Below are 19291 nucleotides of genomic sequence, written 5' to 3' on the forward strand. Positions count from 1 at the left end.
GGCCCGTACAGGGGGCTCCAGAGACAACATGACCGAGTGGATCTGGCACTGGGATCACCCCCAAGCGACTCAGGCTAAGGGACAGCAGAGACGAACGGAAATCCCTGCGTAGAAAGGCCAGTGGGAAGGACCCAGACGAGGGCCCCCAAGCTGGAGCTCCGAGGACAGCCATCGTGGAGCGGGCCGAGGCCAGGAGCAGGGAGAGCATGCGGGGCAGGGGCTGGGCGGCAGCAGTGAGTTTGGGACCACGGACTCCCGGGGACTGACTGGGCAGGTCTGGACTTGAAGCCTGAAGGCAGGGGGAGCCACAGGGAGCTGTTTTCCACAAGGGGAGGGAACCCTTTTGTGGCTGTGTGCAGGGCAGACACTCACACGGGTTGTGCCCCGAGGGTGAGAACGTGGGAAATACCCCCGGGTCCTGGGCCGTGCAGGTCTCAAGCACCGCGCCCGGGGCCCCCAGGCATCACGGCGCGCTCCGCAGCCAGGGCTCAGCACGTCCCCGAGACCAGCTCAGCCAGCTCCCTGCCTCTCAGACTGGCAGAGGAGCCCCTCGGAGCCACAGCGCCCGGGCTGATGGCCTCACAGCGGCCGGCTCTCTGGGGCACCACCATGGCCTCTGCCCCAGCCGAGCCGCCGCCCTCAGGCTGGCAGGGGCACGAGCCGGCTATTCACAAACACGTGGGGGCACCCACAGTACACCAAGCGTGTGCCACAGAGGCCCGGAGCGGGGAGCTCACCCGGCCGTGGCAAACAGGACATGCTCCAGGAACAGCCGGGCCCGATGGAAGGCAGCCTGGCCAGGCGCCGCCCGAAAGTGCAGGCAGTGAAGGCCACGGGGGAGGGAAAGCAGCGGCGGGGGCGTGTTACCTTGCGGGGGGCCACTTAACCCCCCGAGCGCCTGCTTCCTCATCTGTAAGATGGGGGAAATACTGTCTGCCCCACAGGGCCGCTGTGAGGGGCAAACGAAGACGACACACATCAGCGCCCCGCACACGGCCTGCCCGGACCGCACGGGGAGCACGGGGAGCACGGGCTCTGAGCCCAGACCCGGCCAGGACGGCCCCTGCCATGAGAGTTCCCAGCCACACTGGGGACACGGACATGCTGGAGCTCACGCTACCAGGGCACACGGGGCAGGCCGTCGGGGCTGGCTCCTCACCGTGCACCCGGGCCGCTGCCCTAAATCCACGTGTGGGCAGGGGGGTCCGGGACCCTCCACCCTCCTCTCCCACGCCTTCCCACAGTGACCCAGGCACGGCAAAGGCCAGGGCTTCAGGGCCAGAGAAACTGGGGTTCAGCGCAGCCCACCCTCACCAGCTGTGTGACCTGCAGCTCCCTGAGCCTCGGGCTCCCCGTCTGCGTCAGGGGCAACGGCCCAACCTCACGGGCACAGAGAGAACCACTCCAGAGTCACGTGTACCGAACACCCGATAAGTAGTGGGTACCCAGGGACAGGTGGCAGATGTCCCCCCTGCCCTCCCCACACCTGCCCGAATCCAGGAACCCCGGCCTGGTGATCAGACAGCCAGCTGACCTTGTCCCCAAGGACACTCACCTTGACTACAGGCGGTGTGGGAGGGACCACGGGGATGATGGGCGTCGAGGGAGGAGGTGGGGCGGCGGCCGGGGGAACGGGGACCGACGTGATGTTTGCAGTGATGGTTGGCACTGGGGTGGCAGCAATGACAGGCGTCTGGGAGACAGTGGGGGGGACGCTCTGGAAGGGGGTTGCTGGGGAGACAGAGGACACGGCCGCCACTTGCTGCGTACCTTGAAGACAAGGAAAGGACACTGAACACACTAAGCTCTACCTGCCAGCTAGCTTCCAGAAGCTTCCTGGACCATCCCCTCCAGCCAGAGCACAGCTGTGCCAGGGAGCCCCTCCTCCTGAGACCCCTGGCCCTGCACCGTGGCTGCATCCACGGAACCGGTTTCCACAGGCGCTCACCCAACAAACGGAAGGGACTCCCTCTGGCCAGAGACCAGAGTCTGAATGAGGAAGCCTGGACTAGGTGCAGCCTGGGAGGAAGAGCCAGGCCTGGGCCCAAGAAACCGGGGGTTAACTCAGACTCCACCAATAACCAGCTGAGTGACCTGGGCAGAGCTACTTAACCACCCACCCATCTCATCTGCCAAGTGGGATGGCTGGCACTGGTGGGGGGCTCCTTTGAGGGCTGGGGTGCCAGGCCTGCCTCTCCATCAGGGCGCACCTCTGCTCCCTGTTCCTGGACCAGGTAAGACCCCCTAGGGCTCCTAGTGCTAATCCTCATCCCCATCGCCCTCCCCGACAGGTGACACGACCCCTCTACTGTCCCAGAACATACAACACCTGCTAAGGAGGCCACATCCTAGGGGGAACCAAGGGACCTCCTGTCCAGACTTCTGGAAGAGGTGGCCTCAGCATGGGGGCACAGCAAGACCACAGTCTCCCCACCAGAGCAGGCTCAAAGGCAGATGGTAACAACGCCAAGGGCCAGCCGTGTCGCCCCAACTTCACAGACAGGGACACTGAGCTCAGAGGGGCAGAGGGATCCGCACAAGAAATGCTGTTGTCAGGCCCCGGGGTGAGGGAGTGGTTATCAGGACAGAAGGACGGCACCGTCCGCCCCATTACCTGCACTCTGGGTTCCTGCAGCCGGTTTCCGGCCTTTGCCCTTTGGAGCAGGGGGTAATAATTCAACTTCCTCCTGGGGCATCTGGGCCACTTTCTGCAGAAAAATTTTCTCTAAGGCTTGGGCCATTAGCACTATGTCATCTGTGGGCTGAAGACACAGGGAGAGCCAAGGTCACTTGTTGGGCAAGGGGCCACGTGTTTGCAAAGACGTCACTGGCTGTGGCTCAAGAAAACATTTATTCAAAAATCCGTTAAGAGATTTGGTCGGGCAGGCGGGGGCGAGGGGGCAAAAGGAGCGTATTTCAGCGTGGAGACTCTTGAAAGAATTCAGAAAACCAAGAAGAACAAGAACCACCCTTTGGCCCATCCCGTGCAGAAAACAGAACGCTCCACTCGGTTTAGCTCATCTCGGCTGTATCCCGTCGCAATCGCAAACAACAAAATCCCCACCGAGTCAGGACCACGTGGGCCTTCCCTAACCTACTCTTCTACCCGAAAACCATCGTGAACACGTGCTCCCTGGTCGTGCAGTGGCCCGGCCACGTGGGGCGGCTGCACGCGGATGTCACAGTGTGCTCGGCCGCCCGCCCCCCCCCCCGCTGCCACATGTGCACGTGCTGTGACACCAAACATGTGAGCCCGTCCCGACAGCTGGAGTCTCAAGGTCTGAGGGCAAGAACAGTTCAAAGCGTTTGGTATACAAACTTCCCCCCAAAAGGCTGCTCCAGGCTTTACTACCCTCCCCCGTGGGGGGGCGTGGGCAGCACATGGGACCCCCAAGTGGAGACTGCAGCCAGGGGGATGACATGCCCCCATCTGAGAGCCGCTACAGAGCCCGGGCCCCGCCAGAGGGTCTCCTCTGGGAGCCACGTCGCGGGCGCTTTCTTACCTTGTTATAAATGTAACAATTTGTAAACATGGTGTTGAAGTCCTGCATACATTCGCTCGCGCTCCAGTAATAATTATTTTCTAGTCTCTTCTTAATAGTCCCCATATCCATTGGGTTTTTTATGATTTTATGATAATCCTGGGAAAGAGATTTTCAGAGGCACCATCAGCAGATTCTGCGGCGTTGTGTTCGCCGTCCCTGAGGAGGGCGACTGCACACGGAGCGTCTTCTCGGGTGAGCTGGGCACCGGGGTCGGGCCAAAGGCAGTGTCTGGTCAGCGGAGGGCAGGTGCAGGGTCCGGGGCGAGCGCCCGGCCCACTTCCAACCCCTGCCATACATCTCGCCCGACAGATTCTGCCTGCACAGGCCGTTCTTAGAGACGCACGGGACTGGGCAGCTGGGGCAGGCCCCAGAGCTGATCGGCACTGTGGAGAGGGGGCCGAGTCCCTCCCAGACTCCAAGTCCCGGGCCCACCAGTGACCGGTGCCGAGCTGGGCCTAGAACCCAGGCCACCAACGAGTGGCCCAGGGCTTCCCCAGGCAGCACTCAGGGTTTCTCTATTTGGGTCCAAATAAGAAACCCATCAGATGACGGGGCCAGCACTGAGGAAGCAGCCAGTGTAACCTCCCCTGGAAAGTGGGCCACGACCTGCACTGCAGGGGGCAGAGGCATGGTTCCATGGGAGGGTACACGGCAACAGCAGGGAGGCACGGGTTCTCCCCTGCTCCCTACACTTGGGGACCACCGCCCTCCACACTGTCACGCCCCTGAGGAGCCCCTCCACTCCTCGGTCACCACAGGCCCTGGGCTGTGCCTGGCTTACCGGCACCACAGCTGCCTGGGCCCAGGGGCAGTCCTTCCAGGAGGGGGGCAAGAGAGGGGCAGGAATGCCGGTGGGTGGGGGAGGGGAGGGGTGGGGGGCACTCACGGGCAGGTTCAGCTTGATTGCGTCCACGGGCTGGTAGAAGGGCCAGGCGAACTGGTGTTTCCAGAGGGTCTTCACCACCACATTCTGCATGTACTGCAACTGGTTGGTCTTGCGGCCGGGCTTGGCGGGGTTGGAGACCTCCGGTGGGGGCGGGTTCACCGGGCCCGGGGCCGCCGGGATCCCCGCAGGGGCGACCGTCGTCGTGGTGGACATCCTCCGCGGCTCGCTCACTGGCCGTCACAGCAGCGGCTCGGGGAGGCCCTTGCTTCCACTGTGCTCCTTTTGGAGGCCTGACATCCCATTTCTGGGCCCAACCGGGCAGCACCTACAGGAGAGGAGGGATGGCAGAGACAGGCCGGTCACCCAGGCCCCCCATTCCCAGCCTTGTGGACTCCTGAGCACACGCGAGTGGTCACAGGGAGGCCAGCTCACGTCCCTCAGGCCACTCGCCCTGCTCAGCCCAGCCCTCACCTGTCACAGACCCACTCTCTAACCACTGCTCTCCAGTGGGGGCAGGGATGTGACTTGAACACGGGGCCGCCTGGGCGGGGGCGGGGGGGCAATGCAAGGGCGGGAAGGTGGCGGTCCAGGCACACAGCCAGCAGTGGGAGGCGGGGGCCCAGGACGTGGCCTCTCCTGGCTCACAGCCCAACGGCCTGCCTACTGGGGGCTGACTCGGACTGATCTTGATCGTGGCAATTTTGGGGGAACGATTCACACATAGAGAGCGCTCCGGCATGGACCCCACAGAGCTGAGCCAGGCAAGCAGAGCGTGTGCGGAACCACGCGTGGCATGCGGAGCTGGGCCCCTTTGGGGCGAGGTTCTGACGTAACCGTGAGAACCAGCGCTGGTTTGTGATGGTGGGACAGGGTGTGACACGCCCAGCCCCAGGCCAATGGGAGGGCAGGCGGAGGCGCACCTCGCCCCGCACTCGCAGCAATGCGGGGCTGCCGCGGGCCTCCCCTGTCCCCCTCCAGCTTTCAGGAGTGCTTGCCAGGCTCACGGCTGGGAAGGAAGATGACCAACTACGCCCCAGAACCAACAGGCCAGTCCCGACATCAGAAGCCCCACTCCGTCCTGGATGGAGGCCACGGGCCCCACTTTTACTTGTAGGGCCCAGAGCAGACTGGGGGCCACACATGGAATGAGAAGACCAGGCCACGTCTGTGTGCCCTGCCACACTTTAGGTTTTTATGTGTCCTTGTCACGATACTCAGTTGGGTTGGGGCTGAGTGGCAGCACCCACAGCATAAGGGGCTGGACGGGACTGGGGAGACAGAGCAGCACACGTCCGCGACTAGATCAGCCGCCCCACCTACGACTTGCAAAAGCGGATCGTTAAAGCTTTGAGAATCCCGTGAGCTGGTTAACGTCCTGCTGGGAGCTTGCCACCTGCCACGTGGGCGTGTTTGCACCAAATAACTGGCACTTGCTACGAACCACTCCAACCAGGGTGAAAAGGGTTCAAGCAGATAGCAGGTGTGCCTCACCCACCAAGGAGACCTGCTCTGCATTCAAGGGACACCCTGGAACCCCCACGAGGCGCCACGCCCATCACCCCAGGGAACCTACAGCCCCTCCCCTCTTCCACACCCTCCCGGGCGAGCTGGTACCTCTTCTTCTTCTCCATCTTGCCAAGCCAGGGCCATGGCACAGTCAGCATGGTGCCCACGGCCCCCACCAGCTGCTCAGTGGGGGCGGCGGCCGTGCCAGCTCGTGCTAATGGCAATGAGGATGGGTCCTCACTACCAGAAAGATGTGGGAGTCTGGAGCAAACCTGGGTCATCCCTCCCGCCCCGCTGCCCCATCCCTACCCCCACCCCCACCCGGTCAGCAAGTGCAAACTTGGCCCGGGCACCACCACCACCTGTGGGGATCTCCCCAGCAGCCTGCCCTCCCTACGTGTCCGGCAGGCGGGGCGGGGGGGTGGGTGTCCAGCACCCAGCACTGCTGCTGCTGCAGGTGCATGGCACAGAAAGCCAGGGAACAGTCAGGGTGCAGCCAGGGCCTAACAATGACCTGGGGGTCAGCGGCCAAGGTGCAGGCCGGCCTCCTCCAAGCAGGAGGACAGGCAGGCATGCTCAGTGCAGCGACAGGCTCAGGCTGCCACCAGGACTTGAGGCCTGCCCCAAGGCCTCCCTCTTCCAGCTCCGGCCACCGCTCCAAATGTGTGGCTGAGCAGGAAGCCAGCTCTGGCCACAAACATGGGAATGCATCCCTAACCCTGTCTTGAGGGAGGTGCCCGGGGGCAGCACGGCAGCTGCCATGAGTCTGAGCCAGGAGCTTGGAGGAGCTTCCTGGACTGCTGCACACCAGCCCTAACCCCCCAAAAACGGCAGTGCCAGGGGGTCCCAGACCACAGAGTGCCCGCAGAGTGCCCGGCACTGGTACGTGCTCCCTGAGGGCCAGCGGTCACTACAGGCCACAGGAATCCTTCCACAGTGGCCCGAAGCAAAGCTTGCCTCTGGCTCGACATCACCAACCCCGGCAGAGTCCATGAGACTCAGCGGGGATGCATGCAGAAAGGGCCAGGTACGCTCCAGCACACAGGTAGGTGCCCACGCTCTGCGGGACTATGCATGGCGAGGAGCCTGTCCCCTTTCTACAAACACTCCGCTGACACAGGGCAGGACACCCCCCACACTCAGACCCCTGCGAACACCTGAGGACAGCCGCAGGGCTCATGGTGTCCCCTCAGGGTGGCAGTGTCCAGCCCTCTGCCTCTCGCAGCACCCGGCAGCCCGGGTACCAGCTCTGGGAAGGTGGGGGGGGGGGAGAAGAAGGGCAGCCAGAGCATAAGAGGTTGGGGGCCCCGCATAAGCCCTGCCATCCCAGATGCCAGAACCTACCTCTCAGGACGAGACCAGCAAGGGGACGGTCAGAGAACTTGGGCCAGATGCCCCCAGAGCCTGACCCGTGGGAGCCGCCCCGGGGAGGGAAGAGGACTCAGAGAGGCTCCCCGGGCACAGGTCACCCAGCGCTATCCCCTCTGGGGTGGCAGGCAGGGTGAGTGCCCGCGTTCCTGCAGGGGCACGCACACCATCACCCTTCAGACAGAGCCAGACCTGGGGGTCAGACACTGCCCAATGCACAGCGGGACGGCAGGTCCAGGGCGAGCAGAGCCACAGTGAAAGCCTGGCCTTGCCTTTTTCCCCTGGACGCTTCTCCAGGCCGGACAGGGATGTGACAGACACTGCCGAGCATGCAGGAGAGCCCAAGGCCACCTTGGGAAGCCCCGGGCGGAGGCAAAGGACGGAAAAGGGCCTCCTGGGGGCCCGCAGCCAGCAGAAAGCGAGCCCACTGATCACCACCCACCAGCCCGTGAGGACAGGGGCTCTCACCCTCTGCTTGCATTTCTGAACAGGTTTCTTCAGCAAATGGAAGAGTGCACTCAGTCGATGGCCAAGTGTTTGGGGCTTCTGTTTCTCCTCCTCCAAGGCCTGGGGACGCTGCCCAGGGGTCAGGGGGAGGGCTGAGCAGCCCAGCGTGCTCCCCGAAGGGGAAATCCTAGGACCACCATGAGCCCAAAGCAGGGACTTGCGCTCAGCAGCACTGCCAGCCCCTGGGGTCGCCAGCTCTCACGGGGTCCGCCTGTCCTCCCAGACGCCCAGAGCACCCTGTGATCTTTCAGTGTCTCACGTACAGCCTCTCCCTGTGACATGTCCAGCATCCACCTCACGCCCTGCCCCATGTGACTGCCCCGCCACCCTTGGGCCCAGCCCTCACTGCTGCCCTCCAGGGTCAGTCCAGTGGGAGCAGACAGCAGCAAAAACACCAAGAAGTACGTTGAGTGGTCGGCCATGGCCGCAAGCCCTTCACCCCTGCTGATGCTGAGATGCTCGTGTGACCTGAGGTCAGAGCCACTGTGCCCACTCACAGATGACAACGCCGAGGCTCCTCCCCCCTTGGGGTAGTTCCTGAGCCTAACCACCTGGGCATTCGGGGACAAAAGCCACAGTGGGGGGAGGGGGGATACCCAGGCAGCTGAAGCAGGAGATGGCCCTGCTGTCACCACACCAACATCAAGGACACCTAGCAAGGAGGGCCGTGCAGAGGGCGGCAAGGAGCACCCACCTGGGCCTGCCCCACCAGGGTTCAAAACTTGGCTCCCCTCACTGGCTGACCTCCTACCGAGTGCTCTCAACCCAACCCCATGGACAGAGACACGGGTGCCATGGCTTCCCACCCACAAGGTTGTAGGGGCCAGGGACATCCTGGCCAATGGCTAGGGAGATGGGTGACACTGGCATGCTGGGCTGGAAGAAAAGGAGCTGTCCTGGTTCCCAAGTCACCTGGGGAGGGGACATGGCACAGCCAAGCGTCCGGGACCAGAGCCTGAGGGTCTCTATACGCCCATTTGCAGGCACTCTGCAGACACAATGAGGTCACACGTGGGACAGATAATTGAAACAGGTCTACCTCAGATAAACTCAGCCTTCCATCCTGCCTCTGTGGCCCAGCAGAGCAGGACCAGACCCTCGATGTCCGCCCAACTCCATGTTAAGGCCAGCCACGCAGGGAAGCATCCTGTCTGTCCGAGAAGCAGGAAGGCTCTTGCTGCACCCACTGCTCTCCCTGGGCCTGCATCTCCAGGTGGGATCTGGCCCCTCTGCAGCCCACCAGGCTTGGGTTCTGTGCAGGAACATGAGACCCCTCAGCCCCACCCCTTGGCCATGCCAGTCTGGGGAGAAACGCCCGGGCAGAAGCCTGGCCCCACACGGGCTGGGGACAGACAGAAGGAGAGACAGAAAACTGCCATGGGGGTCAGCTTGGCCTGCGTCTACTGCCAGGGACCTCCAGCACCTGCTCCTTGAGGGAGTCCCTAGTGGGATACCCCAGGGCCCCCAAATCAAGAAGGAAACAAAGGCAAATTGCGGCCCCAAAAGGGTCTGGTCCCATCTTGTGGCCCAACCTCGTGGCTGGATGGGGGACACCAAGAAGGGGGTCACGTAAGGAGGGAAGAGAAAAAGCCCAGCTGGGACCCGATTTCTCAGGGTCCCCCATCAGCCTGTGGCAACATGCACTGGGTGCCGGTCACAGAAGGGAAAACTGAGGCCCAGGGCGCTCAGAGCTAACAGGTGGCACGGCCAGCTCAGAGGGCTCACAGCACCGCACTGCCTGTTGGGCCCCCATGGACACCCCCACCGCTGCAGACAGCCTGTGAGCCCCAGGGACACCCGACCTCCCCTTAGCTCCAGCACCCACCCCACTCAGGGCACAAGCAGGCGATGCCCGCAGCCACCGTGCCCTGGCTATGGCTGAGGCCTCGCGGGATGGGCTGGAGTCTGACGCCGCTCACCGCCTTCTCTCCTGGGAACCAGGCATACCCTGATTGGGTCTGTTGGATTTCAGAATCCAGCAAGCCCACCATTCCAGGGGAGCTGGGGGGAATCTCTCATATACACCCCACCCCCAGAGCCTGGGATGACGTCCCAGATCAAACACGATATTCTGCAAGGAAACACATGAATTTTCATTGTAAGGATAAATAAGGATCACAGATGGCCTTTTCTCCGCTGCCAAGGGTCAGGTTTTGCTGCAAAAGAATTAGGAAAAAAGCTCCATCCCCAGAGTTTGTGGCGTCCGAGGAGGAGCCGAGGATGGTGGCCCTGTGAGAGGACAGCTGCCCGTCACTGTGGTCAGCTTGTACACCCAGCCTGGGACTCCAGCACGTCACATGGAGGGGGACAGGCCTGTGCTGTCCCTTTCACGGTCTGGCAATCACGGGTGGGCGAGGGCCAGTGGGCGGCGGCCCCCGGCCTCCAGTGCCAGAGCCAGTTTGCTAGAGATGCCTGCTGAAAAGGGAACGATTTCAACACTGTTTGAGAATCTTTCGGATTTCAATGCTAATGCTTTGGGGGTGATAGTGGTATTGCAGTTATAAGTTTTCTAGAGCCGTTATCTTTTAGGCACAGGTACTCAAAGTCTTCTGAATGACACACGTGTCCAGAGCTTGCTTCCCGATAATGGGGGTGGGGCCTGAAAATGAGCAGGAGTCTGGAGGAGACAGGACAGAGCAGAAGCTGAGCGCTCTGGGGGCTGTGGACCGCCCCTCCACTTGTCTGCCCTGAAAGCTCCTACAGCATCAGAAGAGGGCGAACCCCACTTTCCCTTAGGTGTTTGGGGCCCAGCATCCCCCACCCCTTCACAGCAACTGTGAGATCTGGGGAACACGACCTTGCTCCCCACTCACCTGGGTGGAAAGAGGACCCCTGTGCACAGGCTGGGCAAGTGCAGGTGCCAAAGAGACCCAGCACCTGGAGACTAGACACAGACTTACAAAATCGGTAAGCGGCAAGGTCTGCCCTGCACCCCCAGCTGCCCCCAGGGGAGGGGGTGTGCGTCGCATCTTCTAGGGTAAACACGCAGGGGCAACACATACAGCTCCAATTCACTGACATCAGAGCCCACAGGCCCGCCTAACGCCAGCTGGCTGGAAACCATTCTTCTAGAACGTGGGCCTAAAGGTTTGTAAGCACACATAACGCAGGAGCGGTTAATTTCACCGCTAAGCCTCCCGGTAGTCAGGGAGCCTCCAGAATGTGCGCACGGGGCCGTCAGAGCGCAGCGCTCTCCACGCACCTGCTGGCAGCCGCCTCACTCCAGAAAGCTATTTACCGCAGACAACAACCCCCTGCCCCCGTGCAGGCAGCCCTCCAGTCACGGAGCGGGGACTCCAACGCAGCCACAACCAGCAGGGAAGTGGCACTCCTTCCAGGGACAGCCCGGAAGCCTTTGCCCAGAGTCCACTCTGTGCGAGGCACCGTCGGGCAGGAGTGGAGCCCAGGTTCTCAGAGTGGGAGACTGAGGCTCACACGACCTGCCCCACTTCCCAGGGCACACCCGCCAAGGCAGAAAGGCAGCACGTGCAAACTGCGTGAAGGTCAAAGTGCAGACAAGCCGCCTTTGACACAAGAGGATCTGAAACTGCCCAGAGCGGAAACTCAGATAAACCACAAAAACCCTCAAACACAAGTGAAAGCCAGAGATCCGGAGTCCTGGCGAGACCCCGAGGAGGGTTTCCAAAGTGGGCAGCTGGCAGGAGAGGGCAGGGGACACTGCCTGGCCACCCCACCCCCCGGGGCCACACACACTCCACTCTGAGGGGCTCTGTGCTGGACCCTGGGGGATGGGAGGGGGCCCCCTGCACGGCAGGCTGAGAGCTGGGGGCTGGCCTGGAGGCAGCAGGCCATCTCCCCACTGCTTCCCAAGGGCCTGGACTCAGCCTCTGGGACTCCGTCCTCCACGGGGAACTAGAATCCAAGAGAAAACGCAAAAATCCACACCAAGAGGCTCACTCAGCCCACGGGAACATCAGGAAAGACCTTATTCAGGGTCCCCAGACGAACGAGGAGTGGGGGCCTCTGTCCAGTCGCCAGTGTGGAAAGCACCCCCATACCGGACAGCAGCCGCAGCAGCCCTCCCGAACAGGGATGTGGGTGGGATCCTGCCCCCCAGAGCCACAGGTGGCACGGGAGACAGTGCTGAATGCTCCTGGGCATCGGAGACCGAGGCCGGCGGGGGGCGGACCCCCACAGGCTGGTGGTGGCAGAGCACCTTCAGCCCGGGGTGGGGGGTGAGGCTGGGAAGGGGGCAGGGGCCACACGGTGGGGGACATTACCAGGCTGGCCTGGCCCAGAGCGAGGAACTCTTATTTGGGCCTGGGGCGGGGGAGCCCCAGCTTTCAAAGGAAGGGTCGAGGGGAAGGGACAGGACGGGGCAAAGCTGCACAACTCCACAGGGGTCTGGACCGCAGGAGGGCAAGGGTCAATGGAGGTCCTCGGGAGGCTCCCAGTGTGGGGGCATCTGAGGGGAGACCGTGGCGTGGCATATCCTGAGGAGGCACCTGAGGATGCTGCCACTGAGGGGGGTGGTCGGAGGTAGGAGTGGGTCCCCAGTCTTGGCTGGGGACGGAGACGAGGGGCAGGGCCTGAGCTTGCCTAGGCCCCCCGTCCTGCTCAGATCCACTGTTCCCACCAGCACCGAGGACGGTCTTCAAAAACTCAGCGTCCTGACGTGGGTGCAGGTGGGCTCACTCTCTCTGTGCCCTGGGGGTCTCCGTGCCTGTGCGGGACCCCTCCCCCCGCCACTGCCACAATCCAGTCCCGGTCTCCTTGCAGTCCACGTGGCCTGGCATCGGTGGGGGTCACGTGAGCTCCATCTTCCGGCTGGGGATGGGGGCTCAGAGGCGAAGGGGCACAAGGTCGCCCAGCCAGAAAGAGGCAGAGGCGGGCCTTGAACAAGACCAGGCACCCCACACCAGCCTGCCCAGAGTGGGCCACCTCTGCCACCAGCGGCCGCCTGGGGCTGGCCGTCCAGGTCTCAGGAAACAGGATCCGTGAGGCCAGGGTCGGCTTCCATGACAGACGGAGCCAACTGCCTCCTCGTGTGGGGCCAGGGGAGGGGACCCCAGGGGAGCAGAAGGGCAGGCAGGGCCCCCCACCTGCTGGGCGCTGCTGGACGCCACCTCCCGCCCGCACCCTGGGCCTGTCCCACCCTGCCAGGCACTGCGGCCCCGGCCAGGGCCCCGAGCCCAAAAGGTCGAGGTCGCACCTGCCGTCCAGCAGCAAGGGACCCGCCCCCGCTGGCCCAGGCCCATCAAACGTGCGGGCACTCCACCAGGTCTCTGCAGGACGGTCACAAGGCCCCAGGTCCGGCCTGCAGACGGACCCATGCTGTGCTCCCCTCACCTTCCTGACGCCCCACTGTGTCCTCTGGACTCTGCACCCACAGCACCTGCAGGGCCCAAGCCCCTGGCCCACCCCGTGCTTCCTCAACCCCGTGTCTGCTAACGTGTACTTACTTCTCCCCGGCCCGCCGGCCCTCCTCGGGGAAGCCAATCTCTGAAGGCTGGCTCCTTTCTTGCCCGAACATCAGCCCCAACTCGGACCTGACACCCCACTGCGGGAGGCGCCTCCAGCCCTGCCGAGCGGGGCTCGTGGCTCACCAGTGGGGGGCCAGGCCAGTCGCACCCCCTCACCTCTGCGAGGCTCTGTCCCTGTAGGTCTTTTGACCTCCCCGCTCCCGCCCCCAGGAGGAACACAAAAAGACCTGTTACCAGGCATGCCTCTCAAGGGGTACAAAGGCCCAGGGGATCTGGGGAGTTACACACGCTCAGAGGGCACCCCCAAGGCCAGGCCACAGGCTGCACCGAATAACGCCTTCCGTGCGTGACCCACAGCTCAAAGGAACCTATCCTCAGGGAACAACGTGAGGAGGCCAGAGGGGAGGAGCGTGTTCTCTGGGTCAGTCAGTCTCCCTGAGGACACTAGCGGTCAGGTGATGCTGCCCACACATGGAGGTGGGGGGCCCGGCCCTGTGAGCACCACTGTTCAGCATGCCTGCAGCTCCACCCACCCGGCAATCTTCCAGAACAAGACTCTAGCCGGCCAACCCAGTGCGGGGCGCGGCCCTCAGGCCCTGGTGGGTTCAATCCCAGGGAGATGGCCGTCTCTTCTCTGAGATGGGCTGACGGGACCATTTCACCAACCAGCACTGTCCTGGGCTCCTGGGGCAGCGCTCCACGCTTGCAGGAAGGGAGCCCAGGGAGCTGACTGCCACACCTGATGGGTCCTGACCCGATGCGCCCCCTGCAAGCTGGACCTCGGCCCACCACGGCCTTGCCTCTGCCCTCCACGCCTGTCCACCCAGACACAGAGGGCGAGGGAGGGACCTCCTGAGTGTCTGGCCACCCCTCATATAAAGTGAGTGGGACTACAGCCTACATACACTGGAAATACTGCTCACGGCGGTGGTGTTACTACAGCCCCAGGCTCCCGGATGTTACCGCCCACGGCAGTGGTGTTACTACAGCCCGGTGCTCCCTGACGTTACCGCCCACGGCTGTGGTGTTACTACAGCCCCGTGCTCCCTGACGTTACCGCCCACGGCGGTGGGGTTACTACAGCCCCGTGCTCCCTGACATTACCGCCCAAGGAGGTGGTGTTACTACAGCCCGGTGCTCCCTGAGGTTACCGCCTACGGCGGTGGGGTTACTACAGCCCCGTGCTCCCTGATGTTACCGCCCACGGTGGTGGGGTTATTACAGCCCCAGTGCTCCCTGATGTTACCGCCCACGGTGGTGGGGTTACTACAGCCCCAGTGCTCCCTGATGTTAGTACCCACAGTGGTGGGGTTACTACAGCCCGGTGCTCCCTGACGTTACCGCCGACGGTGGTGGGGTTACTACAGCCCGGTGCTCCCTGACGTTACCGCCGACGGTGGTGGGGTTACTACAGCCCGGTGCTCCCTGACGTTACCGCCCACGGTGGTGGGGTTACTACAGCCCGGTGCTCCCTGATGTTACCGCCCACAGTGGTGGGGTTACTACAGTCCCGTGCTCCCTGATGTTACTACCCACGGTGGTGGGGTTACTACAGCCCCAGTGCTTGCATGTGTACCAAGCTCTTCTGCAGGCTCACTTCCCCCTCACTCCTTCAGCCCCTCCTGACAGGCCTGCAGGGGCGGCGGCTCTGTCATCACTGGGGACAGTCACATGGTCATCTGTGTCTCTAACCCCAGCTCCACAATCGGCTGGGCCAGGGCAGCCCGGAGGCAGCTAAGACAGTGTAGCACGGAGAGGTGCATGCCCTATCTGGGCGTCCACAGCCAGCGGAGCCCAAGCTCTTACCGCCCGGCCCCTGGCACTGGGCTGGCACTGCGAGCACCCAGTCAACGTTAGGGCTGGCAGCGCAAGCAGACGGCAATAAGCTGGGGGGAGCACCTCCTTCCTGAGGCCCAAACCTCCCTTTCTGCCCCTGACGCCCACGCTGCACCCCTGTGACACTCTCCGGTCACAGTCATTGCACAGGGAAGGCGTCCCCTCAGCTCTTAGTCACAGAACTGAAATGGTTCCTCCTCCTCTGGTAACCTTTACGAGGGTCCAGACATACAGAACCACGAACGTGTTCCTGCCTGTGGGCAGCGGCCACCATGACAACGGCCAGCAGGTGAGGACACTCCCACCTCCAAGTCCTGGGGCTCCAGGTACCCGGGACCTCAATGGGCCCCCACTGTGGCCACTAAGCTCGATTTTAATCACATGCAGAGAAAATGGACGAGGGGCACCTGAACCGTCACTGCACTCCAAGTGACACTTTGCCAGGAGCTGTAAGAGTACTTCCAAACACCTCACTAGCTTCAGACGAGGTCGCCCACAACCTCTGGGGCCTGTGGCAAGGAGGGAGGGGGCTTCTTCCAAAATGGGTCTCTCAGCTAGCTCTCACTGGAGGTCATAAAGCCCTAAAAAGGAGATCAAGTGAGAGCAGACTCTTCTAGAATAGTTAAAAGCTAGCGAAAGAAATAAACACTCACCCATAGCCCTGAGCCAGCGGAGCTGAAAGCCTCTGGCCACGGGCAGGTTCCCATTATCGCCACTGTAAGCATGCATCCAGGAGCCGGACTTCTCATGTAAACCGCCAACGTGCGAATGATCCCGAAACATGACACTTCGCCTTTAAGAGCCCCCAAGCTTCTCGAATGGCAGGAGCACAGGTACCGAGTGGGGGCAAGCGCCAAAGCGCTTCCTGGACACGCCAGCCACCCCCTGGGCACCTGGACAGTGACCGGTGTCCCCTGACCCAAACACTGGGCAGCCCAGGGCTGCCCGGCCACCTGTCGGTCTCTCGTGCCCAAACAAAAGGGCAAAGTTTCACTCCCAAGAAGATGCAAGTTGCCGGGGCACCCCCAAGTTGCCAGGGCACCCCCACGTTCCCAAACGCAAGGATGCAGCAAGCAGGGTGCTGCTTTCTGCCCTAATTCACTGACATTTCCTTGCGAAACGAAGAATGCTTCAACTGGCTACCGGCCTGCTGATGCAAGGGATACAGGGCCTGCCTTTGGGGTCCCGTTGGTTATAGTTCACAAGTCAGGGAGGAAAAAAAGGAGGACCGGGCGACCTGCCCATCCACACTACTGAGCCAGCTGCCTGAAGTGCCCCCCAAATCAACAACCTGCAGAGCGGCTTCAAGCACGTTTCCTGCGGCAGCCGCTAGGTGGGCTTTGGGTCTGGGTGGGCCCCCACTCCTGGCCCGACCCCAGCTTCCCATGGACCCACAGAGGGAATGCTGCCCTCCCAAGGAGAACAGGGCCACCAGGGGTGGACAGAAAGCCAAACAGACATCGTGGCCGGGCAGCGAGGCAGCGTCCTGTTAGTCCTGCACCAACCCCTCCACTCCAGGAACCAGGAGCCAGCGCGCCCCAAGGAAAGCTCCGCCACCTAGAACCAGGAAGTGACCGTGCACCTCACCACTGGCTGGGCACCGGGCTCTGGTGGCTGGCAACTCGCCAGCCTGCAGGAAGAGGGCACAGGAAGGAGCCGCTGGCTGCAGCAGCGCACTGGGCTGGGCGGTGCACGGCCCCCCCTCCGCTTTCACTTTCTGCCCAGGACTGCCCGTGAGTCAAAGGCGGGAGCAGAGTGTTTACAAATCCCGTCCTTTATTAAAAGCTCTCTTCCAAAGCACGCGTGAGCTGCGGCTGAAGAAAATCAATTACTCTACTTCCTAAAAACAAAACAAAAATCAAACGGTGCCGAATGTCCACCCCAAGAAAGCGTCTTAAATCCTTCCTCCCTGGATGTCCCCATGGCAGGGCTGGGACTGGATCTAGGCCTCTGAGGAGCTGCTGGGAGGCTGCTTCCAGATGCCCAGGAGCCGAAGCACCCCCCAGGTCACCTGGAAAGGTCAGACAGAAATGCCCCTTGCCTCCAGGCGTCACCTCCTGTCCCTCCCGCCCCACAACGCCGTGTGCCCTATCTTTCCTGATCTGTAACCACCAGCACACATCAAGGCCTCAAGACAGAAAAGGGCAAACACAGAGCTTTATTTGCAAATGAGAGGCCACATTCAGGGCCGCTGTGAAGGGCCCTTGGAAGGAGGGGAAGAGGTCCCTAACTCCTGAGGACTGACCCCTTGCACAGATTCAGACCTTTTTTTGACCACTTTAAAGCCAAAACTACTCCCCCCAAAAAACGCCAGGCCAGGCCACTTTCTGTAGACTTGAGGATCTCGCAGGGCCACTCCATGGGCCCAGGAAAAGAATCCCCATCTTAAAGGAAAGAGTAAGGGAGACAGCCAACAAAAACTCCCCTCTCCGTCCTCACTGGGGTGGGGGAGCATGAAGACCAGCCCGGGCGAGTCCTTCCCTCGCTTTCCTCCTATCCCTCCGGCCCGTTAGTTTGCCTACTGACGCACAATACCCACCCCACACCCACCCCCGCTAACTTTGCAGTCCACAACCAAGTTAACAGACGGGGGAGGGACACCAGTTCTGCACGTCTGGGCCGAAAGCTTTCAGCCAAAACGAAGGGTCGCAGGACACTCGGGGAATTGGCCCGACGGAGGGAACTAGCAGAAGAAACCCGCCCCAACCCCATTCTGTGTCCCGACTTTCATCTTTCCAAAACCGTCCCTGGGCCCCAAGGGAAAGGAGGCCGCCGAAGGCTTCTACGCTAGCCCTGCCCCCATATGCGCAACCGGTACAGGGAGAACTCCCCCAGGCCCCCATCTTTATTCACGGGGAGCCCACTAGGGCCATGAAGACGTTCGAGGTTCCCGTGGCGGGCATTCCCCCCCGACGGGCTCGTGCCATGGTCACGCCGGTGCCCACTCGAGGGGAAAAGAGGGGAAGCACCCCGCTCCTCCCACTCCAAGTCGCCCTCGCCCGGATTAAGCGCTTTTCTGGCTGATTTCAAAACGGGAACTGGGTCTCCTCCTCGCCTGGCTGCAACGACCCAGCAACTCCAAACAGCTCAAAGTCAGCGCCGGGCCCCTAACTCTGGGAGGAGGCTGACCCGCGCCACTCCGAGAAGGGCCCGGGCCTGGTCTCGCCCCCCGCCCCGGCGGCGGCGCCGGGCCCCGAGCGGCCCGCAGCCAGGGCGGGCGGGCTCCGGTAAAGTGGCGCCGGGGCGCACGGCGGTCCCGGGACGCCGCCGCGCACCTTCCCCTCCGCGTCCTCCCTCGTTCCCCCTCCGAAAGATGGCGGGCAGAGGAAAGAGGGAAAAAAATCCCTTCCGCGAGGGAGGGCGCGGGAGGCCGGGTTGGCGCGGGGCGCGCGGGCCGTGCCAACTCCGGGCTGCGCGCCCCAGCTGCGGCGACGCCCCCAGCCCTGGGCGCGGGCGGCCGGGAGGGCGCGGGCGAGGGCGAAAGGGAGGGAGCCCGCGCCACCGCCGCCGCCGCCGCCGCGACCCCGGGCGGCCGCCGCGCTTTGTTGCATCGTGGCCGCGCACAAAGGCGGCGGCGGCCTGGGCGCCCGGCACTCCGGGACGCGCGCCGGCGGCTCGCGTGGCGCACGGCCGTGCGCTCCCCGGCCCGCCCGGCCCGCCGCCGCCCGCGCCGCCCGCCGCCCCGCGCGCAAGGAAGCAAGAGAAAGGCGTACTTGGCCTCGGCGGCTCCACCGGCCGTCCCTCCCGGCCCGCGCGGCCGGCTCCTCTTTGGCTCGCCGGCCCCGGCAGCATAATAGACGCGCCGGAGCCGAGCAGGGCTCATGCGCTGCGCCGCGACGCCTGGCGGGAGTCGTAGTCCGCGGCCGGGCCCGCGCCAGGGCCGCCCAGGGGAGGCCGCGGCGCGCGGACTACATGTCTCGCCCCGCCGGCGCCGCGCCCCGCCCGCGCGCCTCGCCCGCTGCCCGCCCCGCCGAATTCGGCCGCGAGCGGCCCGGCCCGGGGCGCGCGGGCGGGGCGGGCGGGGACCCCTGGCGCCGCCCCAGCCTGGGTCGCGCGGCTCCGCCTCTATCGCAACCATGCCGCCCGCCCTCCCGCGCAGGGGACTTGCGCCTACAGGCGAATTTCCTGGTGCCCGCGGGAGGCGTGGAAAAGGCAGGAGCGCGGCCAGCACCGGCCCACCCGCCGCCTCTCCCGCCCGG

The 19291-nt window shown here is 63.4% G+C and overlaps 1 protein-coding gene across 2 annotated transcripts in view; it reads right to left on the reverse strand.

The window, feature by feature from the left end:
* Positions 1 to 18927, reverse strand: part of BRD3 (bromodomain containing 3) — a 35032-nt gene extending 16105 nt beyond the window's left edge. For both annotated transcript variants that reach the window (XM_040632155.1, XM_040632154.1), the window contains exons 1-5: positions 18806 to 18927; positions 4432 to 4756; positions 3504 to 3641; positions 2615 to 2762; positions 1556 to 1770 (exon numbers count right to left, since the gene is read on the reverse strand). In XM_040632155.1, the coding sequence (XP_040488089.1) occupies positions 1556 to 1770; positions 2615 to 2762; positions 3504 to 3641; positions 4432 to 4644 (714 nt within the window). In that variant the 5' untranslated portion in view covers positions 4645 to 4756; positions 18806 to 18927. The remainder of the gene's footprint in view (positions 1 to 1555; positions 1771 to 2614; positions 2763 to 3503; positions 3642 to 4431; positions 4757 to 18805) is intronic.
* Positions 18928 to 19291: the final 364 nt, after the last annotated feature.

The sequence above is a fragment of the Ursus maritimus genome, unplaced genomic scaffold (genome assembly GCF_017311325.1).
Source record: "Ursus maritimus isolate PB19 unplaced genomic scaffold, ASM1731132v1 scaffold_17, whole genome shotgun sequence".
In the NCBI taxonomy this organism is placed as follows: domain Eukaryota; kingdom Metazoa; phylum Chordata; class Mammalia; order Carnivora; family Ursidae; genus Ursus; species Ursus maritimus.